Consider the following 23905-nt stretch of genomic DNA (forward strand, 5'->3'; position numbering starts at 1 on the left):
ATGCCTTGCTAAGGGGGTGTCATTCAGTCCCTGCAGATGCGAGGAGGAGGGCCCCAGTTACGTCAAGGTCAGTTCTTTCGGTTGTTCAAAATGTCCCATGTCGCAAAACGTTTTTAAACCCCACTCCCTGGCATCCCCTTTGCCCTCTTGTACAAACGGATTGGCATCTCGGATTGTACATATTGTGTGGTTTGGGGGGGTAACAGAACCCAAATCAGTAGCATTTGACAAAAGCCACTACTGTTTGCTTGCTCATAAGAGGTTGCCCTACCCTCACCATCTTCATGCAGGCGTCTGCACCCAGTCTCTTCTGTGTTATGTACAGCATGGTGGACGAGATGCCACAAACAGGGGAGTAACTCCTGATTCCACCCTTTTCATGGATATGGGCGAGTGTTTGTGTCCCTGTGCTTGTTGTTGTTGTTCAAGTCCCCTTCCTGACAGTTTTCTTAGCACAAACCCTCACACCCCGAGCACCACCTGCTGCCCCAGGTGTGGAAGAACAGGATGTAGAAAAAGCTGCTCAAGATGGGATCCCAGGCACATTTCAAGATCGCAGTGTTCTCCTGTGTGAAATGTTATTTTATAATAAGCCTGCGCTTGGTTTAGTGGATTATACTACACTCTTACTCCTTAGGAAGGCCCACCCATGTGTTTGCCAAGAGACTTTCACATGATCTCATTTTTCCCATGATATTGGTATGCCATCACTGTACAATTACTAGACTAGAGCAGGAGAGTATCGGGATACTCCATGATAGATGTTTCTGGGGCATTCACTTGGTACCCCTCTCTTTCTCCTCTCCCTTTTCTCTAACCACCTTGTGTCCTGTCTATGTACATTTGACTGTCAGCCCAGTTTGTTATTATCTAGAACTTTGCTTGGTGTCCCTCATGTTGTCCTGTGAGGATCGTACTTGGAATTTGTGTGAAAATTCCACAGGAATGACCAGGAGCAAGCCATGGTAGAAAGGCAACGATCTTGTGGAACACTTCCCAAGGTGAACTTGCGAAAGAGTTGTGGTGATGTCAGGTTAATGATACGCCGGGATGACCTAGGTGATTCCAATTTTAAGGCATATAAAAATATCTTGACATTCACAAAGTGAAGGATTCTCTTCAGACGGAAGGGCATTGCTTGGCATTTCCAGTGTTCTTCCCATCTGCTCTGTGGTTCAAGGCTTTTCCAATGTGTGGAACTGTTTTTGCTCGCTTAAGGCCAGATGAGCTGAATGACATCACAATGCTGTGACATGATGCCTAGAGACCACTGTAAACAGCCAGGCAGCTACCTTTGTGATGTCATCCGTGCTTCAGCATGACCAAGGTTACATTAGAATGTTGGGGTCCACATCAACTTCCAGTAAACTCGACAAGCTTCAAAGACTCTTAACTAGCACCTAATTTCATATCTCTCTAAAAGTATTCTCCTTTTGTTCAGTTTAACCACTGGTTTATTAAATTTGTAAGTTTATTTTTTTTGTTCTTGGTAATGCAGTGTTTTAGCCAGGCTTCAAGGATAGGAGAGATGCTGTGCTGCTGGTTTAAGACGAAGAGGACTGTGATCACCCTGCGGCCTGTACAGAAGCTGCTTAGCCCTCGAAGATCCACAGAGGTCAGACAGGGGCAGGGAGGGTAGAAAAAGGTCATGGTCACTAATAGTACAACAGGGGAGGTTTAGACACAGATTCATGTAGTTCCAGGACAGCAGGAGGTTTGTGGTGGTCCAGTGAGCGATCGGTGAATTAAAAAAACTGCAGGCTGTCTCCTGAAGCCATTTTGCTCAAATCTCTTCCCCCTGTTCGTGGTCAGTCTGGTTGTTCTAGTTGTCTTTACTTGCTCTCAGAAAACCAAGACTCTGTTTTGTTTTGTGTTTTGGTTGCACTTGCAGTAGTTTGAGAATTTGCTGAAGTGATCTGTGGTGGGGCAAATGCAGGGACAGGAGGAGACTTGTGCTGTCTTGGGGTTAATAGAACCGGCAGCTGTGATTGGATGAAGAGCTAGTCAATCATCTCGTAAAGGGCTGTCACAGTCATTCTGGGCAACAGTCCCCAAGAAAACCCCTAGCATCCCATGTGAACCCCCATGATGTGGACACAGCCCTCTCCCTAGTGGACCAGTAGGGGGTGCTCTTCACTCTTCAGCGCCCCCCTGTGGTGACACGGTGCTGTCCTGGGGTGCTGTTCTTCAGAGGTGTTCACCCCATCTCCTGACTGCTTGGTCATTAGGGGATGGCTTGACAGCTGTTGAAAAAGTAAGGGGATTCACCCCAGTGTCCTGTCTCAGTCCCAGTCTGAGTCTAAAGCCTGTGGGTGAAGCAGTTTCTCATTCCTCCTGTGCGTAGTGTGGCTCGCAGTGGCTGTTCCCTGTCAGTGTACCTGTCAATTCCGCATCCAGCAGCGTTTAACACGTCTTCAGTCTGGAGCCCATTCAGAGCAGGGAGCGTCTGTACAGTCGATCTGCGAGGTCCTGGTTTCTCCCCTTTCAAAACGAGTACAACCTTTTTTTTTTTTGCTTGTTATTTTCTACTTTTGTTTTAAGCGCTGAATATTTGTTCTGTCCTATTTTCATCCTGTATGATGTTTCTGTTGAACGGGGGGGGGGGGGTGCGTGGCGACGGGAGGTTTGGGGGTTCAGTGCTGTGAACCCCCCCCCAGACACACACGCTCTTTCCCAAACATTCGGACAGGTGTTGCGCAGCTGCACACACACAGAGACACAAACCGCTTAGCTTTACACAAACAGTGCCAAAACACACACGCGTGACGGCCTCGCACGTTTGCCTTCATGACTTTCAGGGGTGGGCAGCAATACGAATAATAACAACAGCCACAACGCTGTGGCACTCTAAATGAAAGCAGCCTGACCATCGCGTATTGAAAACAGAAACCCGAGTACTTTCCAGGGTAAACCCCCGTGTCGGAGCTCAGTCGCAGCGTAGGAGCCGGGGGGCGGAGCTCCAGTCTTTGAGTAAACGGAGCGCCGAGAGAGACTTCAAGAGGGAGGGACGGAGGGGGAGTTGGGAGAAGACAGCAGAAGAAAGAGGAAAGCTGGGACTGATTGTGTGTGTGTGTGAAGAAGGAGGGAGAGAGAGAGGGAAGGCGAGAGTAGATGCGCTCAGACGGGACAATAATAAACGCTGGGGATCTGAAAGTTGTGACGCCGCGGCGCCGCGGGTAAGAGAAAGCCAGCTCTCATGCCCCGAACGGACCATGCGGGAAACGCTCACGATGAAATTCGCCTGGAAAGCTAAGATGGTAATTGGGACTCCGCTTTCATCGCACGGTGTTTTCTTCTTTTTTTCTCTCCGTGGGCTTGTGTGCGGGGCTGTTCTCCGTGGGACAGGATGGGTCGAGGAGGAGGAGGAGGGGGGGTTGTATTTGTCATGGGAAAGTAGCGGATGAAGGAGAGATAGGGGAGGGGACCACGGCGGGTGAGGCCAGAAAACATTGTCAAGTTATTGTGTCTCATAGTTAAGAAAAACAACGTTTGTGTCGTGCTTTTCTCTTCAGCCCGTCTGTACACGGGTGCCGTGGTCAGGGCCGTTTTGTGGGGGTGAAATAAGTCACTACAGCCATGTGTTTTTCAACACGGCGATAGCTAAAATAACAAACTGCCAAAAAACTGGGTTGGATGAAGGACGGACAATAGTTCAAGCTGAGAGCGCCTCACGGTCTGCAAGTTTTCCAAAGAGGCTTCCTCTGCGTGCACAGAGAGAGAGGGGGTTTGTGTTATTACTGCTGCAATTATCCCAAAGTGATTTCGGATGGTGTTGCACGGCGCTTAGTTCGCCAATACAATGTCTTTACAAGCTGAGCATAAACTGTTCAGCAAAAAAAAAAAAAACGGGGGCTAAGTCTACTTATTTCACAGGGGAAGAAGGGAAATATTTTCACCCGGTTTTTCTCCTGTCTGGTATGGGCATTCGTGCTTCAGAAGTTTCTGAACCTTCTCGCAGCCAGTCCGTTTATCCCGCTGTCTGCATTGACTGGTTGTGTAATGTTATTATTTCCCCCAGCTCGGAGACCGTTTTAGTGGAAACAGACCGACTTCAGGAGACATTATTTATATACCCTTCTTCTCCCCCACTGAAAAGGAAACGGCTTCTCGCCTCGTCAGGGTTTTCGTGGAAGTGGAAGAGGCGCTTGTTTTCGTCGCCGAGGCTCAATCTGGATTTCATTAAAACGCGTCTGTGCGAGAATGCTTACGAAGTTTTTTTTTTTGTTCCGCTGTATAGTCACTTGGTCTGTCCTGCTAGCAGCCATTAACCCGTAAGGCATTTAGCCAGGAAGGCGTCTGCTGTTCTGCGGTCCCCTTGCCGCTCAGACGGGCTTGTTACTCGCTTGCGGGACGGGACACTTCGGCGGTCCGACAGAGTGCTCTCGTCGTCCGGCGGCTGGGGGTCGCAGGGACGCGCCGGTCACCGCGGCAGTGTTGTGCAGTGTGGGAGTGCATGACTCAGTAGGAAAACTATGCATCCTGTAGTAATCTCTGCAGGAAATTTCACGGCCGTGGATAATACTTTTTCCTATTTATTCAGATTGTGTAGCGCCTGGCAGGGACGACACAATCTGAATCTGAGCAGGTTTCCCTGAGGGAGTTCTCCGATTCACTTTTCCTCACGACAGTCCCTCAGCAGTAGCTTTTCAACAACACTTTTTAAAAAAAACAAACAAAATAGGCGCTTTCCTCTGAGGTACACGAATGTATATACTTCTGTGCCTAATGGATGAGCCTTCAAAGCACTTCTGTGGTAAACTTTGAAGCGCTAATTGCTGTGCTGGCTCCTGGTACCTACGCTATGAAGCGTTTAGCTCGACCTGCTGATTAATGTTTTTACCAGGGGTCCGTCCGTCTCTTTCAGTTGTAATCTGAGACGGTGGGATATACAACGTCCAGGAGTGGCTAGAATCGTTTGTGTGTGCAGGGGGAGATGAGATACTGTTTAACCCTTGAGCTGTCCGTGGGCTTGGCTCGAGGTGATGACACTGTGCCCACGGAAACACAGGGGCCGTTGTCTCGACACCTCTCGCTCTTTTGGGACTGCGACTCGTAGCTGGGCATTGTAGCCTGGTCTAGCTAAAGACCTGAAATGTGTGCGACGATGTACCAAGAGCTTTGGGCCTTTCCAACTTGGAAAATGCCACTTTAATTCGGACGCCTCCCACCCTCCGCAGTCGCACAATCCAGGGAATACCTCTTCCCCCATTTTGTCCCGAAAACGACAAATAGGGTTTGCTGGTGGTCCTTTGCGGCAGTAGTGTTTTTCTTAGTGACCTCACGCATGTGGTTTTCATTTAAAAAGTTAAGAGAGGTTACAAACGAGAAGAGGCCATTCGGTTCTTCTAGCCGGTTAGGTAATTAGTAATTGATGCAGCTGTTTTTGAAAGAAACCGTGGTATCGGCTACAACAGCATGGCTGCATAGTGTGTGTGTTCCATACTCCCACCACCCTTTGTGTAAAGAAGGGCCTCCTTTTGTCGGTGTTGAATGCACTTCCCCCTAGTTTCCTCTCGTAGTCAGGGGAGGGTTTCGCGGTTTGCCCTGCAGAAGTCCTCTGGGCTGACCGTTGGTGAGGAGTGCGAGGACCTGGGTCACCCCACGCAGCCTAGCCTGCCTGCTCCAGGGGGGGTTCTCCACAAGGAAAACCCCAATGTTTTCATACAGGAGACCATGCAATTGCAGAGGGAAAGGGTGGTGGTGTGTGTTCTGGGGGGGCGGGGGGACTCCATTCCCGATACGAGACAGAGCTGTGTGTAGGAAAGAATTCCCTCTGCTTCCCAGGAGTGTGAGGTAGGGAGACGCAGACCCCACACAGAGCTGGCAGTGGCTCCTGGCTGTGTGTTGCTGCAAGCCCTCCTCTGTGTGGTCCCCCCTCCCTCCGTGTGTGTGTGTGTGTGTGTCTCCAGCATCATGAATTGTTCCCCAGCCTGGCGGTTTGTGGGGAGCAGGAGCATGGTGGCGCAAAACCACTAAAAAGATGAGTCCTGCTCTGACACCCCCGCCCGCAGGCACGAGCGGCTGGGTGGCAGAGGTGCGCCGCGCCTGCTGCCAGAACCCCTGGGCTGTTCCTGGCGCTCGACGCAAGCCGTGGGGCGTCGTGCCCCTCTGGCAGGGCAGGGGGTTAGTGTGCGGCCCGGACAAGCCTCACTGGAGCGTCTGGTGGCTGCTGCTTGTGCCGAACCGTGCCATCTGCTGGCGCTGTTTATTTTTCGGTTAATAATAACTTTTACTTATAAAGCACCTTTTTTAAACCAGGCGTGCTGTACATACTGATAAAGAGGAACAAAAAAAAGTACAGTACAAAGTCAAATAAACAAGAGAATACAGGTTTATACAGGTGTAGGACAATCGGACCTAGACCTTGATAAAAAGGAAAGTTTGACATTTGGATTTGAAGAGAGTCAAAGAAGTTGTCCCACAGAGTCTGAAGAGTGTTTTTCCATAACACTGGAGCACCAACAGAAGGGACACCGTCACCACAAGCCTGTGATTTAGTGCTGGGAACAGTGAGCAGGGGACCAGCCTCAACTGACCAGAGCCTATGGGAGGGAGTGTAAACATGGAGGTCAGAGATGTGCTGTGTGATGGAGCCAGACTGTTTAGAGCCTTGAAAGTCCGTAACAAGACCTTATATTGGTATTGCGCCTTTATAGGCAACCAGTGTAGAGACTCAAGTGTAGGAGTGATGGGTTGCCCAGGTCTGGTGTAGGTTAGTAGTCCAGCTGCAGTTTTGGACATATTGCAACTTGAGAAAAGAGTTGGGGAGCCCATAAACAGTTGGAATATCAAGCATAGATGTTATAAATCCATGAATCATGCACTCAGCATGGGACATTGATAGGAATTGCCTAATGTGCTCAGTGTTTCTAAGGTGAAAGATGATCTGGTGGAGTCCCGGCGAACTCTGCCCCCCCACTGGCAACGGGAGTGACCGTTGGCAAATTTGTTCTTTTCCCGGATCTCGTCTTGGGGAGGATCAGCCTGCTGATCTGTTGACCCTGGTGTCACAGGGAGACGTGTGTGTGTGTGTGTGTGTGTGGGGGGGGGATTCTCGGAAGCCCAGGGCCTTGTGCCAGTGACTCTATGCTCCCAGGGGGGTCGTGCTCTTTGGGAGAGGAAATTGTTTTATTTACTTTCCGGCTGTCGCAGTACCCCCTGTCTTCCCCGCCAGGGGTCGGCAGTGCCAGGCCAGGTCATGGCTGCCTTCTGCCTCCCTGGTTCGCAGCTCGTGTGGGGGTTCTCAGCCGTGTGGGCAAGCTGGAGAGTGTGTTCTGTGTGTTCTGGATCAGTTTCAGCTGAAGCACCAGGGCTCCCCTTTTCTCTGGCCCTGTTAGGCCTCTCCTGACAGTCTCTTGGCTGTCCCTTGCGCTCCTACAGTTGTGTAGATTTTATTTTTGTTTCTCACTGTGATGCTGATGGTGCTCTGTGAAGTAGGAGGTGGTATGGCCCTTCTCCCCCTGTGTGCTGCCCAATCTCTAACTTCCATGCCTTGCAGATATAGTCACTCGCAAATCGACCTCTAGGCTGTTTACTGTCAGTCAGAATGCCAGCTCTGGGAGAATCTGCTCTCGTCTTCTGGGAGCTTCGTGCAAGCTTGCTCTGCAGAGTTGTGTGAGGGCGTCACTTTCTCCTAAGGAATCATGGGAAGGGCAGGTGATGCCGCTGCGGCGGTGCCGTTTCTCAGGTGCTTTTAGGAATGGGGGATATTTTACAGCTACGGGTGCAGTCAGATAGATGGGCTGTGTGGTGTGTCGGTGAATCCTGTCCCCGCTTTTCCCCGAGGTGTAACAGTGTTTGTCTTCCCCAGCAGAGCTCGGTGCAGGACTGGGGGGAGGAGGTGGAGGAGGGGGCCATCTACAATGTTACACTGAAGAGGATCCAGATCCAGCAGGCAGCCAACAAGGGAGCACGTTGGCTGGGGGTGAGCACAGTCCCATCTGTTCTTTAAATAGTGCTTTTAAAGTCTTTTATACAGGGTCTCCTGTTCTTCCGTTACATGAAGGGTTGTGGGAGTGGGGAACAAGCTGCACAGCCATGTGCCTGGTGCCGTTAGTAATGGAAGGGGTTGTTAAATTCCACTCTGGACCTGAGCAATCTGGCTGCCCAACAGTCCCCACTAAACCAGTGTCCGATCTGGGGGTCTCCTCCATGCCCCGGAGCTGCTGCTCTGTGACCCCGACAGGCCCTGGGGCAGGTTTGTGGACGTCTCTGCCACTCCCAGGCAATTGGCTCCTGCCCTGTGGGTGGTCTCGGTGCCAGTGGTGTAATTAACATTGACTGTAGGATTCTTCACTGCAGTGGTGGAGTGCCAGGACGGTCTCTGTGCTGTTTGTTTTGATGTGATCGGAGTCACTCTGTGGGCTGCTGGTGAGTCTAGAGCCTGCCCCGCCAGAGATAACACTGTGCTGATGGAGATCTTGAGCTCCTGGTGTGATCATGGCTCTGGTGCTGTTACTCTTGCTGCGCCTTTAGTCACTTTTGAGTCATTCTGGTGTGTTTTGAAATGCGAGCCCCCATTGTAGAGGAGACACGAGTACTGTATCGACTGGCACACTGAGCATGGTAAAGGGAGCCTGGTCTCTAGGGTCACTCAAGCCAGTGGATGTCTGCTACAGCCTGAAAGCTGGGCAAGACTTGAGTTCCTGAGATTTTGGGCTTCTTGAAGGTGTTTGTTCTCTGTGGTGCCAACGAGAAGGCCAGAAGCCACATACTCCACTTTAGATTAAATAAAATCCAGGACATTTTCTACGCAATTGCTGTGTGGATTCATGGAAAAGCAGATAGGCAAGAAATAGCATTGCACTGTGCTTAGCACTTATTGGCAAGTTATTAATGTGACTGTAATGGAAGTCAGGAAAGACGGAGAACTAAAGTTGAGTCATCCAAAATGTGGTAGTGCTTTCATTCAAGGTGCAGGATTAAGGAGAATCTGTTTACAGACAGCTGGTGTGTTTAATAATGCTTTGGGAAAAAAACTCTCTAGAAAAATGAATCTGGAAGTGGAATTAAGGAGGTTAGATTGCATTATTCCATATGTATAAAGCACAATTAAGGGTTCTTTTAGGATACAGTTTATAATAATGGTCACCACATTGTACAGTAGGTTGTGTTGCTCTGGAATCAGTCCAGAGAAGAGCAACCAGATAGTCTGGGTTTTACAGCGAGGGGCTGAGACAACTGAATTGTTTTAGTCTTAAACAGAATGTTGTGAGGGGACCTGATAGAAATTTTCCCAATCCCCAAGAGATATGGCCAAAGTCAACCCAGTGGATTTCTTCAGAATCTTCAATGAAGGAAAAGCAGAGGGCACAAGGGAAAATGATGTGGATGTGCACTGATAACCAAGAAGAGGAGGCACTCTTCTTACACAAAGAGTGGTAGGAGAATGGAACAAGCTGCCTAGCCATGTTGTTGAAGCTGAAATCTTAGTTTCTTCCAAGACATGGCTGAAGGAGATCTTTGGATCAGTCGCTACTAAGTGACCTAGGTGATCTGAATGGCCTCTTCTTTCTTGTGAGCTTACTTCAGTTCTTAATGGTTGCCCCTGACCCCAGCTGGCTCAGGACTGTGACCTCTGGGATAAGAACACGTTCGAGCTGGCACCCCTGCAGGGCGGTCGGAGGAGCTGCCAGGGAGGGGGGCGGAGGCTGGAGATGGGAAGGGGGTGGGGCAAGTCCTCTGTTACTGCTGGCCCCTCCCCCTCCCAGCCCCCGCAGAGTGGGGATTAACCCCCTGGCCAGCTGCAGCTCCCTGGCGTCAGGGGTGGGGCGTTGCTGTTCTGCACTGAGCCTCGATGGGTGAAGGAGGTTGTTTGTGTGCAGGACTGACGTACTGAGCCGGGCGTGCGGAGGGTCAATACAGACCGCCTGAATGCTGGAGTAGATCAACACAGTGCTGAAAAACAGAGGGGGTCATACTCACGCAGACCATCTTGACTGTAAAGTACATTAACACCAGACAGAGAATGAGAGGGAGGAGTTAATACAAACATATCAGCTCACCAGGCACTGCAGAAGCACAGCTGGTCCTGAAGCTCACTGCCCCGAGCCACAGTGACACCAGCCAGCTTCAGGAGCACTGTTATACAGTCAACCCGATCACAGCACAAGACCAACAGCTCTCCATGCACTAGCCAGACGGGTTTCTGACCAGGGTAAGGGCAGCAAGGAGAATCAGACCCTGATGAAATATATGCCTGGCTTTAGAAACTGGACACAGACAGTCCTGGCTGTCCAGGGAGGGACCGTAGGCTGAGTCAGCCCTTTCTGCCACACTGCCCTGGGATTTTAGAATAATTGTCTTCCGTGAAATAGCCAGTCTAATCCCAGACTTCCAATACCTCCCAGAATCCGAGCAGCCACCAGTTTTACTGGGGGAGGAGAGAGGAAACTTTCCGCAGTCAAGTTTCCTGGCTTTTGTTTAGGCAACAAAGAATGAGCTTCAATACTAATACTAAAGATTTTGTTGTGAGGGTCTATGAAAGCATCTGCTCATTGCCCCAGCAGCAGTGGGATTCTGAGAGAGGGACAGGGGGTTAGCGTAGTCCACGCCTGCCTGCGCCACGCAGGAGAGGAAGGCCAGAGGAGTGTGAAACGGGCTGAGGGAGGGGGTGGGGACAGTGTGCAGAACTGGAGATACTGCCAAAAAATCTCTTTCACTTCTGTCCACTCGGATCAGCCCTCCTGCCCAGATGTAGTATGTTTTGCAAGAAAACGAGTGGAGAGTTAAAGAATGGCAGGAAGAAGGACCCCCCCCCCTCCACTTCGTTTCCTGGGGCTCGATGGAAGACTCTCCAGCCTCTCTCTCTCGTGCAGAGTCCCTGATCGGGGCAGGCAGACAGGCCGCGCTCCTCTTCTTCTCTGACAGCTCTAGCTGAGGGGGGGTGGGCTGTGATTGAAAGCAGATTGTGGTGTTTCCTGCTGCAGTGGGCTAACAGCAGCCAGGCCCTGGTCTCCCCCTCTCCACCCTGGTCCTGTGCGAATTTCAGACACGCCGCAACAGGACGTCAGGCCCTGAGAGATCAACACGAGCAGTGACGACCGGTCTTCTTGGCATTCCAGCGGTAAAGGATGACTCGGGGGTGATGATGGGAAACGTTATGGCCAGGAAGGAGAAGTGGCTCGAGTAGAAAATAAGTAGTTTGCTCAGGGGTTGAGCAAGGAAGAGGCAGACCTTGTGCCCCAGGGCAGGGAAGGACAAAGTTATCCAGGAGGTGTTGGTGTTTAAAGGGCAGATGTGTCACAGGTCCTAGAAAGAAGCACTGAAACCTCCATTGTCTGATCGTTTTCCGTTTAATTTGAACTGGAGATGTGTCCAGTGGGGCCTGAAAAAAACTCCTCCAGCAGTTTCCCGAGACGAGGGACATACCCAGGCACTGGGAAATTGTGTCAAGAGGACAGAGCTGAACAGTGACTAGTGACCAAGAAGTCTTACTGCTGTTACAAAGAACCAAACTAGGGGATCATCCCGATGGCAGTAAGATTCTAGAAGACAGTCCCCTGGATTTAGAGAATGTGGTCTTGTTTAATGTTCTCGGCGGCGGTCTGTGAACAAGCAGCACCAGTGGTGGATAGAAACCGAGCAGGCAACGGGCTTGGTATGTGTAGATTTTCATCAAGTTCCTCGTGAAAGACTAATTCTCAAACCGCAGGAGGTGGGCATTAAAGGAAATGCCTGTATCGGAGAACAGTCGCAATCTTTACAATCGCTGAATTTTCTTCCTGTTTTTCACTCTTCAGATGCGTGTTGCTCGCTGCTTGTCACTTACAGGCACCGGTCTGATGCTTGGCGTGTCTCAGAGCCCTGGGCCCTTGCGCGCGTTTTGGATGGTGTACTTTTCTCTCCCAACGGGAATATTGAGTATTGCAGGAAAGCTGAGTTTTTATAGAAGCTTTTGATCTCCGTCGCCCAATGCCAGATCTCGGCTGGGGTGGTGGAGTAGTGGGCTCGGGGGGGAAACGGAGGCATTCAGCCCCGATATGGAGAGAGGGGTTGGCTTGTCCTTCAAGCTCCTGTTGCCGTGGCTACGCATGCCGCTAAAAACTGGGCGACATGAGGAAGTGGCTCTGTGTTGACATGGTTGTCTTTTAGGATGGCCGAGTAGGAGATCCCCTGAATCACTTGGCTGTTTGCACGCCCAGTGAGCTGGATACGGGGGGCCTCTCGGCACGCGTGTGCAAGCTGTCCTGCAGGACGCGCCCCTGACCGATCCCCTGTCTCCTCTCGCAGGCGGAAGGAGACCGGCTTCCCCCCGGCCACACGGTCAGCCAGCTGGAGACCTGCAAGATCCGCAGCATCCGGGCGGGCACGCTGGAGCGGCTGGTGGAGACGCTGCTGACCGCGTTCGGGGACAACGACCTCACCTACACCAGCATCTTCCTGTCCACCTACCGCGCCTTCGCCAGCACGGCCGCCGTGCTGCAGCTGCTCCTCGACCGGTACGTCCGGGAACGCGCGCGGCCCTGCTGTCCGGACCTGTTCCCCCGTGCGCTGTAACGGTCTTCCTCCTCTCTCTCTCTCTCTCAGGTTCGGGAATGAAGGTGAGGGTGTGGAGAATGAGCCCCCCAGCCCCACTGACACCCGAGGAGCAGTGCGCAAGTAAGACCCCACCCCCCGGCTGTCCGTCTGTTTCACTTCAGGCCCTGTGCAGTCTGCCTTTTCTCCATGCCGATATGTATTTTGTTCTCATTTATACTGCTGGGCGCTGTGATGGAGTCATTGAAACCAAGAGCCTGGCTCTGCAGAGCAGGGGGTTTGAACCCGCAGCCCTGCAAAGCCCCGAGCACAGCCTCGCGCTGCTGTGGCTAACCCTGCTCACATGTAGTTCTGATGAAGCCTCGAGAGGGAGGGACTGGGCACGGCTGTCCCATCATTCCTTGCCTGTCGCTCTGTGGCCCCGCTGTGCCTCTGTGTCTGTACCAACCCTCCCTGTCTCCGTCTCCGTCTCCCAGCGCTCTGGCCTCCATCCTGCGCGCCTGGCTGGATCAGTGTCCGGAGGATTTCCAGGAGCCTCCGGAATACCCCAACCTGCACCGCGTGCTGGGGTACCTGCAGAGGGCGCTGCCGGGGTCGGAGCCGGCGCGGCGAGCTCGGAGCCTGCTGGAGCAGCTCCGGGGGCAGGCGGCCCAGGACCCCGACCCGGAGGGTGAGTGAGGGAGGGGGGCAGAGCGGGTAGCCCGAGCCTGGGCACGGTCGCCCCCGGCACAAATCCCGGGGGAGAAATCACTGGCAGGGACTGCACAGACGGCGCGGTTTACCGTAGTGCCACACTTCTGGCTCCAAAGCCTTGACTGGAGAAGAGCCACTGTGCCCATCGATCAGCTCCTCCTGGGGAGAGCTCCAGTGCCAGTGGGGTGTGGTGGGATGTCATGGGCATGGGCACAACTGGGCACCACTTTGCTCGCATGTCTCACCTTCCTGCCCCCCCCCCCCCCCCCCATTCAACTCAGGTGGTTTCCAAGGCAACACTGCCTTCTGCTTAGGAGAAGAGGAGGAAGTCGAGATCGAGGTGCCGGAGGACTTCCTGTCTTTCGAGGCTGACCTGGTGGCTGAACAGCTGACGTACATGGACGCAGTAAGTCTGTGGGCCAGGCTTGTGTTTTTGCGGTGGCGCGGAGGGTGTCTCCTCCTCCTGTCCTTCAGGGGGGTTCAGCGCTCTTCTCTCTCTCCTTCTCAGGAGCTGTTTAAGAAGGTGGTGCCGCACCACTGCCTGGGCTCTATCTGGTCCCAGCGGGACAAGAAGGAAAACAAGCAGAGCGCCCCCACCATCCGCGCCACCATCACGCAGTTCAACGCGGTGGCGGCCTGCGTGGTGAGCACCGTGCTGCGCGGGCGCGAGCTGCGGCCCAACCTCCGCGCCCGCATCATCGAGCGCTGGATCGACATCGCGCAGGTACGCCGCCGGGTCTGCAAGCGCCACTCGGGAACCTCGTCTTCAGCAGGCGTAACGACTCTGCAGAAGAACGATGGTCTTTAACTCGTTTGTGAAAGGGGTGAATGATGACCAGCATGGAGGGTAATCTGGACGTCAGCCCTGCTGCTTCGCAGCTCCGGGGCTAGAGGTGTTATTCCAGCATAGATCACCTTCTGTGTGGAGTTTGCACGTTCTCTCCTATCTGCATGGGTTTTTTTGGGGAGCTCTGGCTCACACGCTTCTCTAAATGGCCCCCACTAGGCCAGCTGGCTCTCTGGCACAGCGGTGGTCTGTGTGTTGGAGTCTGGGGGTGGGAAGCAGGCTTGTTATGGACCTGGAGCAGAGGCCCAGGCAGCCTGATTAGCTCAGGCCCCGTTCTCTTTATTCCAAAGTGCGTCCAACAGGTTATCAAAACGCAACGCAGTTTACCTCGCTAATTAACATTAGCGTGTGTACATCCAAGCCATCTGCCTCATTAGCATGACTTCTGCCATGTGCACACTGGGCAGTGCAGTGGAACTGGACACGGCCTCTGACCTTCCCAAGCTGCCTTGCGAATTACCTCTCCTCCCCTCAGGAATGCCGAATCCGGAAGAATTTCTCGTCCCTGCGAGCTATCGTCTCGGCGCTGCAGTCCAACCCCCTGTACCGCCTCAAACGGACCTGGGCCTGCGTGCACAAGTGAGTCACTGCTCCCGTCTCGGTTCCGTTGGTCCATCCATCAGTCCGAGTGCCTGCTGGTCTGTAGGTCTGCATCTGGCATGGGATGCAGCTTTAATCACTGTCATTCTTAAGGGCGTAGGAGTGGTCCCCGATAAGAGAATACTCTGTGCTTCTAGCTTGTTTGGTAGATAGCGATACAAAGATCCCATCCAGCTGTTAGCTCTTAGCTGATAGTGGCCTGCAGGATGTTGGTTTCTATAGGGTAGCTGTGCAGTTTGTTCCACTCTCCCGCGACTCTTTGGGTAAAGTGTCTTGTGATTTAAAAGGCTGTTCCACGGAGAAGCCCCTTCAGAGACGTGTCATGATAAGTTGTGCTCTCTGCCTCTCCCCTCCCCCCCTCCGCTCTCAGGGACAGCATGCAGACCTTTGACGAGTTGTCTGGTATCTTCTCGGATCACAACAACTACCTGACCAGCCGCGAGCTCCTCATGAAGGTAACCCTGAAAAATGAAACCGTTGCACCTCATCCCAATCCTCTGTACCTACACACACGCACCTTTGCCATGAGGGGTGGGAAAGGGCCCACTTTTTGAGATATTTTCTTGTCGCGTGCTGCTGGCGGGCTGCGTAGCTGTTTCTCGGGGAAGCTTGTGTGTGTGTGCAGTGAGCGAGCCCCTCTCTCTGCCTCCAGGAGGGGACGTCCAAGTTCGCCAGTCTGGAGAGCAGCGTGAAGGAGCACCAGAAGCGCACTCACAAGAGACTGCAGCTGCAGAGGGACACGGTGAGGGACAGCTGAGAGACGCCGTGAGAGAGAGCCTACGCCTCTGTGTGTCTGTGCGAGTGACGTATGACTACCCGTGTGGGGACGGTGCCAGCCTGGCTCTGCTCGCCCACCCCCACTGACCGCGTCCCCTCTCCCTTCCCAGGGTGCAATGCAGGGGACGGTGCCTTACCTGGGCACGTTTCTGACAGACCTCACCATGCTGGACACAGCGCTCCCCGACTTTGTGGAGGTGAGTCTTCGGGCACTGCCCTCGTTGCCCACTCAGCTGCCCCACTACTGCCCTCTTCGCCAACACCCCCATCCCTGCCCTCCTCCTCTCTCAGGCCAGGTCCGAACTCGCACCCGAGCCCAGACGCTGGGAGAGGCCAGGCGAGGGCAGGGAACAGAGGAGCTGGGGTGGAGCGCGCGTGCGTGTGAGCGCAGACTCTGACAGTGCCGCGTTTTCTTTTGCAGAACGGCCTGATCAACTTCGAGAAGAGGCGCAGGGTGAGTTCTTCACTGTCCTCCAATCCCCTCCCCCTTTCCTGGAGCCAAGAGTGTAGGGTATCGGGGAGACTCATCCCGCTCTCTCTCTCTCTCTCTCTCTCTGCCCCCCGCCTCCAGGAGTTTGAAGTGATCGCCCAGATCAAGCTCCTGCAGTCGGCCTGCAACAGTTACTGCCTGACCCCCGACCCCGGCTTCCTGCGCTGGTTCCGCAGCCAGCCGCAGTACAGCGAGGAGGAGAGGTAGGCCGCAGCCTGCTCCGCTCCTGCCCTGGCTCGGTCCCTCGGGTCCGTGTCCGCCGCTCTGTATTCCTGGCGGAGTCGAGCCTGATGCGCTGCCCACGCGCGGGAACGATTGCCTGACACGCTTGGTCCTATCGAACGACTACACACCGTTTCCAGAGCAACGCATTTAGTGGCCTAACAGCCTGGAGTAAAGACGTGCTAAAATCCGAATTGATTTGACCGTCATTTGCATATTGTAACACAACAACCAGGTGCCAAACAAACACAAACATTCTGAAAAGTAGCTGTAAATGACAATCTAGGAAAAGGGGGTGGGAGAGCGTACACAGCCCTGAGTTAGTATCTGGCGGAAGCTCCTTTTGCTTGAATTGCAGCCACGGTCCTGTTTGGGTAGGTCTGTACCAACACAGCACACCTCGATTGGGCAACGTTTGCCCATTCCCCCTTACAGCACGGTCCGAGCTCAGTCAGATTGGACAGCTTATGCCTTTTAGACAGGCCCTTTAGATTTGGACAGGGTTGGAAATAGGAGTAGAAAGGAGATTGTGCTGGTGTCTCATTTCCTCACTTATGTTCTCCCCTCCACTGTTGCTTTGCAGTTACACTCTGTCCTGCGGCATTGAAGGACTGGGCGACAGCAGCCCCACCTCCCCGAAGCCACGCAAGAGCATGGTCAAGAGGCTGAGTCTGTGAGTATGACCGACCCCTCCTGCCCAGCGCCGCTGGGGCAGGGATGTACTGGCCGGCTGTCAGACACTGACCGAGCCACACCTCCAGCCTGACGCATGGAGAAGTTTTCATTTCTCTTCTACGGTTTCTCTCCAACGCCTCCCTCTTGTCTTCCCTTGCCCGGCCAGGCTGTTTCTGGGGTCGGAGGCCGTGGTGAGCAGCACGCCGGTGAAGGAGAGCCCGAGGTCGCCCCCCAGTGGCAGCTCTGGGGAGAGCATGGACTCCGTCAGCGTGTCCTCCAGTGACTCCAGCCCCTCTGAGCCCGAAGGCAGCCTCACCCCCACCCACTCGCCTGATGGGCCCCCCAAAAAGGTACTGAAAAGCAGACATGGGGATCCCCGAAGGAGGGTGTAGCTGTGGCATGTTCTTAAGATACGGACAGCGGCCGTGATCGGTCGGCTCTCGGGAGGTAGGGCGGTCTGTATGAACCTCTCTCTCTCTCTCCCCAGCTCTCGGAGTCCTCGTCCTGCTCATCTCTGCACTCCATGGACACGTCCTCGTCCTCGGCCAGCGTGACGGTGCCGCCCTCGCCCTCCCTGCCCGCGCCCCCGCCCGCGCACCGCCGCTCCTGCTCCCTGTCGCCCACTTCGCCCAGCCCGGCGCCGCCCGCCTACAACCCGCAGGGCCAGGACTCCTGCATCGTCCGCGTCAGCCTGGAGCAGGGCAACGGCAACCTCTACAAGAGCATCCTGGTGAGGCCCTGCTGCTCCCCGTCTCTCCGTCGTGGGGTGCGAATTGTGCGTGTATAGCGCGGCGTCCGCGTGTTGCGCTTTGTGCAGTCTGCTTGGCCTTCAGAGGTGTATTGTTTGCACTGGCCTTCCTGTGCTCCTCGGCTCCTCTTCCTTCCTGCCCTGCTCAGAGAGCCCGGGAGCTTTCCGTCTGCCTCCGTCTGGGCACTCGCAGTCTCCCTGCACCCCAGTCCTCCTCTGGCAGCTGTGCCAGATTTTATTATTCCTTACACTTCTATAGCGCTTTTCTGGACACTCCACTCAAAGCACTTTCCAGGCAACAGGGACTCCCCTCCACCACCACCAGTGTGCAGCCCCACCTGGATGGTCATCAGCCCACTCTTCACACATCAGCTATTAGTGGAAGAGAACAGAGTGATGAAGCTAGAGAAGTTCAGAGATGGGGATTATTAGGAGGCCATGATCGGTAAGGGCCAATGGGAAATTTGGCCAGGACACCAGGGTTACACCCCTACTCTTTTCGAGAAACACCCTCGGATGAGCGCCCTCTACTGGCCCCTCTAACACCTCTTCCAGCAGCTTTCCCAGGAGGTCTCCCATCCAGGTACTGGCCAGGCTCACACCTGTTGAGCTTCAGTGAGGGTTGCCAGTTGTGAGTTGCAGGGTGATAAGGCTGCTAGCCCAGTGGGGGTGGGTCAGGTGTGGACGGCAGTGGTGTGGATTGTCGGTGACCCCTCTCCCTTTCTTCCTCCCAGCTCACCAGCCAGGACAAGACCCCGGCCGTGATCACCAGGGCGATGACCAAACACAACCTGGAGGGGGAGCCGGCGGACAGCTACGAACTGGTGCAGGTCATTTCGGAGGAGAGAGGTAGGCCCGCCTGCCTGGTCTGTGTAGGCTCAGTCTCCTTCACGCCTGTCCCCGTTTCCACCTCTCACTCCTGCGCGCCTCTCCGCCTGCCTTCCCATCATACTCTCGTTTCCTGGCTCGAGCGTCCGTGTCGGTTAGTGGCCGGGAGGCGGGTGAAACGCCCACCGTCGCCGCGGTGAGCCCTGTGGGGCTCGGAGAGATAGGCTCCCGCAGAAACGGCCACGCTCTCACGCCCTGCCCTTCCTGCGCTTTCAGAGCTGGTGATCCCGGACAACGCCAACGTGTTCTACGCCATGAAGAGCTCGGCGGACTACAACTTCCTGCTGCGACGCAGGGGCTCCCCGGGCCGGCCGGTGCAGCTGCGCAGCCGCTGCAGCTCCACGCTCCCGCGCGCGCAACGCCGCAGCGGGCTGGCGCAGCGGCTCAGCAAGGTCACGCTGTAGGGGGGGGGTCGGGACCCGCGCGGAGCCGGAGGGAGGAGCCCGAGCTGCACGCTGCTCTGGAGGGAATGCTGGGACTGGAGTGCGCGGACGCACGCACGCACGCACACACACGGATGTCATGGATGTACGCACCCACCCTGGGGGACACGGAACTTTCCTGCTCCACTCGGTTGTCGAGGAGATCGCACGTTGGGCACGGACAATCACTCCCCGTCTTCCAAGAGCACCTGTATCCCTGCCGCCTCCCAGCATTCCCCCTTCTCTCCGGGACCGGCCCGTCCAGGCTGGTCCCCCCGCCCCCCGCTGTCCGTGTGGACTGACTGACAGCTGGACAGAGCGACCGGCGGAGGCCGGAGATCTCCATGGACACTCCGCCACAGGAGAGGACGCCCCTCGTCCTCTCGCCCATCAGTATTCTTGAGGTTTTTTTCCTTCCTGACTTTCTTTTTGGTTTCCAATGAAGAAAGAAAAGAAGGAGAATTGACAATTTTCGGCCTTGTTGCCGAGTTACGCCGTGGTCTCCCCTGGCGACGGTTATGGCGAACGGACTTGCACTTTGCCGCTGTTTCTCGGGCGTTGTGGGAGGGGGGGAGGGGCGGGAGTCAGGTGTGACCCCCCCCACCCCCCCAGGGGAGGGGGCCGTCCTCCGTCGGTTCCCCCGCACGCCCCGAGCCGCTTGACGAACACCACACTTGGCGTTCCGATTGGCTCCTGTTGGCGTAGTTAACCGAGTACTTCCTCTTCCTGTGCCCAGGGGCTGGCCGTTTATCCAGTACGGTTGCACTTCTGAGTTTTGGGGTCCTGAAAGCCACCCGAAAATAGTTTTATTCGTTTTGTAAATGTCACAGGGTGGGGGAGGAAAAGTGACCAGAAAGTGAAAGCACAAGAGCAGCTGAGAATCCTTGTTACCGTTGAGCTCTGAAAACGCATACAGAGCACAAGAACAGAAGAATTGTGTGAGGGGCTTGGGGCTGTGGGCAGCGGTCAGGCAGTGAGGTACAGTGGAGCTCATCTCATGCCAATACCCCTCCGTACTGCTGCTGCCTGGACGCTGCCCCTCCCCACACGCAGGGCACGCTGTGGAGCACAAGGGCCAGTTTCCCTGTACGCAGTCCATCGTTTGAGCTTTCAGCCACGTGAAGAGCTATGTTGGCTTTTGCAACACTGTGCCGACTGGTGACTCAATCCTGTCTTGTGGACAGAGCAGAAAAGCAGCCAATGTACAGTACAGTACAGTACTGGGAGCTGGCTGCCCTCCCCCTGCCGAAGGGCTTTTGTTAAAACTGCCTGCAGGGAGACTGAATTAGGGCAAACCCTGTGCTTGGTTCTGAGATAGCACTTGTCACTGAGTTTTTTTAGCATCTACTTACATATCTATCACTGCCAAAGCAATCTTCATTAAAGCCTGCCATCTGCACATGCGACACTTCTTCTGCTTGGGATTGAGAGAGGGCTGAGTCACTCCGATTTTCTGATCAGAGCACCCCGTCCCCCTCGCTGCTCCCTGGCACTGGGGACCCCCAGCTCCTACTACACAGCTCCACACTGCCTCCCGGTGGAGCCTGGGGAGAGGGGTAGATCTTCTGCCGCATCCTGTCAGTCCTCATTTTGAGCAATGGTGTGCTGACACGCTTGTTCTGGGTAGAAAAGGGGGTTGTTCATAGTTCCATTTGCTTGCAGAGTTAGGATTAGGTGGCAGAGAATTTGATCTGCGTGGTTCTCACGAGTACTTCCGAGTCACTTTAAAACCTGAAGTTCTGTTTAAAAACGGCACCATTTGCTAAGACAGTGCAACCTTTGCACAGTGAAGCCCTCTGTAGAAAATGGAAGAGTCTGTTTTCTGCATAATTATTACCAAAGTCCGGAACAGGTTACTGCCATTCTCCTTGGGGGAGGGGGGTACAGGTTACCCCAGGGTCAGGGCTGAAGAGTGCAAGGGACTCCCAGTGGCTACGTCACCAGGTGATTTCAGTTTCCTGGAGTATATCACTTTTCACGAGAAGCACAGTGTTTTGCAGAGTTGTCGAAATGCTGCAGCACTACGTCATCTCCTGATCCCGCAGAGACACCAGTCCTGCATCTTGATGACTGAAGAGATTGACGTGCTGCCTTTGTTGGCCTTAAATTTCACCCGTGAGGTTTTTAGCCATTGTGGGTTTTAAGCTACATCTACTGCAGAGCTGTGACATTCCTGTGTGCCTCTCAGTAGAGCACTGTTTGAGCACACTACATGTCCTGTGGTAGCAAGGCTGGAGTCCGGAGCACAGCTCTCAGCACCTACCCACTCTCTCCCAAGAGAGCTCCGGTTAATGTCTTTTTTTTTTATAAAAAAGAAATGTATCGAAACACTAGTATATATATATACTACCCAGTTTTTGTAAATACTTTTTTCATATTATCCAGTTGTTCTGTATAGTTCCTGTTACCTAAAAATGAAGACGGTAGCAAAACATAAAAATAATTTGCAGAAAAAAAACAATCTGACTCATCTGCCTCCTTCCTTCCCGTTTGTCTGCGTGTGTCTGTGCGTGCGCGCGTGCTTTCTTATGAAATTCGCAGACTAGCTGACAGAGGAGCTGTCTGTTGTGAGGTCCGTGCGGAGAAACGAAAGCTCAGCGCAGGCCCTGGTGGTGTCGGGTCTTGATGCGGTTCCCCGACGCTGGCAGCGGGCCGGCACCACGGTGGCTCTGTTGTGAGAGTGTGCGGTGTTCGCCCATCTGGCTCAGGACGGAGATACCCAGAAGCCCTTGGGGCGAGCAACAGTGAGCGGACAGCCGAGTAGCAAGAGGGAGGACGCTGTCCAGAAGCGGCCAGTCGCTACCTTTAGAAACTTGGAAAGCAGACCCTAAATTAGCTCTGCTTTTAAAGAGCGGATACATTCCAGTGCTGTAAAGCAAAGTTAAAAAACCATCTTTAGATGCTTAAATAGATGACGCCCAAAAGCCAATTGGATTTGCACCCTTCCCCTTCAGTTTTGTTCTTGAGTTAACAGAAAACTGGGCTAATGTATTTCAGTCATACAAAACTCGTACACGAGGATCAATAGGCGCGCAGGCGCTACTGAAACAAACACGCCGAGTGTGACGGTCTTTCCTCCTTAAACTCAACTTCTTAAAGGCATGCGGATGCGCACAGGTACACTGATAAGGGTCTTGTTATTGCTGTCATGACAACATCCTGCCAACACAGGGCACCCACAGGGGCACGCCCCGATCACGGAGAGATGCAGTCGCCCTGGAAACGGCAGGGGGACACACCAACCGATAAATATGGTCATGGCAACGTCGGAGTGGAAGGGGAAGTTGTGGGCTCAGGCCGCGAGCACATGGCAGGAAGTGATCACAGCGGGATAAGCAGGGAGGAGAGGAGTCAATAGATGACTGAATCTGATTTTGTGCGACTTTGCTGTGAAACCATGACGACCGAGGGGCTCTGCCTTTTGCACCGTACCTCTGCGGCGCGTACTGTGGCTCTGAGCAAACGTGGAGGAGATGAAGGCCTTGAAACCGCTCCTCTGCAGCGCATTTCAGTAACTCCTCTCATTCCGGGCTGAACTGGACACACTGAACGGGACTCTAGGACATCCTAAGAAAGCTTACGAGGGTTGTAAGTGGCCCATCTTGCTTATTCCACTAGAGCAGGGATGCACAACTCCAGTCCTGGCATGCTTTCCATCTGAGCTGTTAATTACCTAATTGAGCTCGTTAGTGCTTAATTGGAGAGGTGGAAGCCCCTCCTGGCCGTGGACAGCAGGGTGCCTGTTGCTGTAGTCCCTGCGGTGCTGCTGGAGGTCTTTGGAGCTCTTGGGCGCAGGGTGCTTGTACAGTACAGAGGTGCCTCACTGGAGGGCTGCAGGAGCCGGACAGAGGGTCTTTGTCAAAACTGGCCCTCAAATTCATCCCGCTGTGTTCCCAGGCAAGGCAGGGGCTGGGATTCCAGGTCCATTAGAATAACATCACTTATGGCCCATGGCTTTTCTATATTATTAATATTTCTATAATATTATTTGTTATTATTAATTATGCAATGCCTTGCTAAAGTATCACCCCCTTTTGATAATGAGCCGTTTTATTGAATAGCAAAAGGGAGTCGGTAAAGAAGCAATCAGCATGGTAGGGTTTGGTTTTTCTTCACGGACATTTCTTTCAGCCGCCAGCTGGTTGAACACGCGTCGCTGGTTTGCTCCTTTTGGAATTGGGCAAACTGGCAGGTGCCTGGAGGGGGGCGAGTTCTGCGAGGGGCCGTGGGCGGAGAGGAGAGAGTGATGTTACCCGAGGGCATGACTGTGTATTTGTGTCCGAACTCTCCCCGCTGAGTGACGGCCGTCCCCCGCCGCAGCCCGGATCCCACTGCTGTCTGCTCTGCGCTTAGGCCTGGCCTGGGCCACAGAGCTACTGCAGCTCTGCTGGTGACAGTGAGGTTGAGATAAGCTTCTGTCAGCGGCAAGCACGGTGAGAAAAACAGCACCGTTTTTTAGTCTTGCTTAACTGGATTTTAACATAAAACTGAACTATGTCCCACGCGGCTGGTGAGGCCGGTCGATTCCTCTCCTATCTGCAGGATTGTCCTGAAGGAGCAAGGTTTTTCTGTAGGTCTTATGTCAACTTGGTTCTTAATGAGCTAGGAAAGGTTTATTCCATGCTGAAAAGAGAAGAAAAGAAATAACGTTTCGGCTGTGGACACCTGAAGAAGGCACACAGCTGAAACGTTGTTTCTTCTGCTGTCGGCATGGAATAAACCTTTACTTGTTCCTTTACAGACCACGCATGCTGAGGCAGCTCCCTGCTTGAACTCTCAACGAGCTAAACCAGCTGGTGACTGGCTTAACTGCGCCAATCTAACCGCTTCTCCCAGCTCCTCGGGGGCTGCAGCTGAAGAGCGCTTGAAATCCCCCTGGCACCAGGACACCACCCCTGCTGCCCGTGCTCAAAAGAACTGCCCGCTCTGAGCGGTGAGATCTGTGCACAGGCGCCGGGAGAATTTCAGCTCTTTTACTTCCTACTTTAGTCTTCCGAACACAGCAGTGGAGGTGCCTCCAAAACAGGAGGAGTGTGGAACAAGCTACACCCCCGTGCAGCTGAAAC

General features: G+C 53.9%; 1 protein-coding gene across 3 annotated transcripts in view; it reads left to right on the plus strand.

Annotated features, from left to right (window-relative positions):
* rgl1 (ral guanine nucleotide dissociation stimulator-like 1) overlaps window positions 1-21295 on the plus strand; it is a 32815-nt gene extending 11520 nt beyond the window's left edge. The window contains exons 1-18 of one of the 3 annotated variants that reach the window (XM_088926928.1): window positions 3041-3257; window positions 7811-7924; window positions 12232-12440; window positions 12529-12600; window positions 12954-13147; window positions 13452-13576; window positions 13679-13894; window positions 14493-14596; window positions 14988-15072; window positions 15270-15359; window positions 15505-15591; window positions 15816-15848; window positions 15966-16087; window positions 16690-16779; window positions 16948-17131; window positions 17269-17511; window positions 18264-18378; window positions 18634-21295. In XM_088926928.1, coding sequence (XP_088783054.1) covers window positions 3213-3257; window positions 7811-7924; window positions 12232-12440; window positions 12529-12600; window positions 12954-13147; window positions 13452-13576; window positions 13679-13894; window positions 14493-14596; window positions 14988-15072; window positions 15270-15359; window positions 15505-15591; window positions 15816-15848; window positions 15966-16087; window positions 16690-16779; window positions 16948-17131; window positions 17269-17511; window positions 18264-18378; window positions 18634-18821 — 2316 coding nt within the window. In that variant the 5' untranslated portion in view covers window positions 3041-3212 and the 3' untranslated portion in view covers window positions 18822-21295. Of the gene's footprint in view, window positions 1-3040; window positions 3258-7810; window positions 7925-12231; window positions 12441-12528; window positions 12601-12953; window positions 13148-13451; window positions 13577-13678; window positions 13895-14492; window positions 14597-14987; window positions 15073-15269; window positions 15360-15504; window positions 15592-15815; window positions 15849-15965; window positions 16088-16689; window positions 16780-16947; window positions 17132-17268; window positions 17512-18263; window positions 18379-18633 lie in introns of those variants that run through there. The other 2 variants (XM_088926926.1, XM_088926927.1) reach the window with 2 other exon arrangements.
* Window positions 21296-23905: the final 2610 nt, after the last annotated feature.

Source organism: Atractosteus spatula, chromosome 11 (genome assembly GCF_055471065.1).
Source record: "Atractosteus spatula isolate fAtrSpa1 chromosome 11, fAtrSpa1.hap1, whole genome shotgun sequence".
In the NCBI taxonomy this organism is placed as follows: Eukaryota; Metazoa; Chordata; class Actinopteri; order Semionotiformes; family Lepisosteidae; genus Atractosteus; species Atractosteus spatula.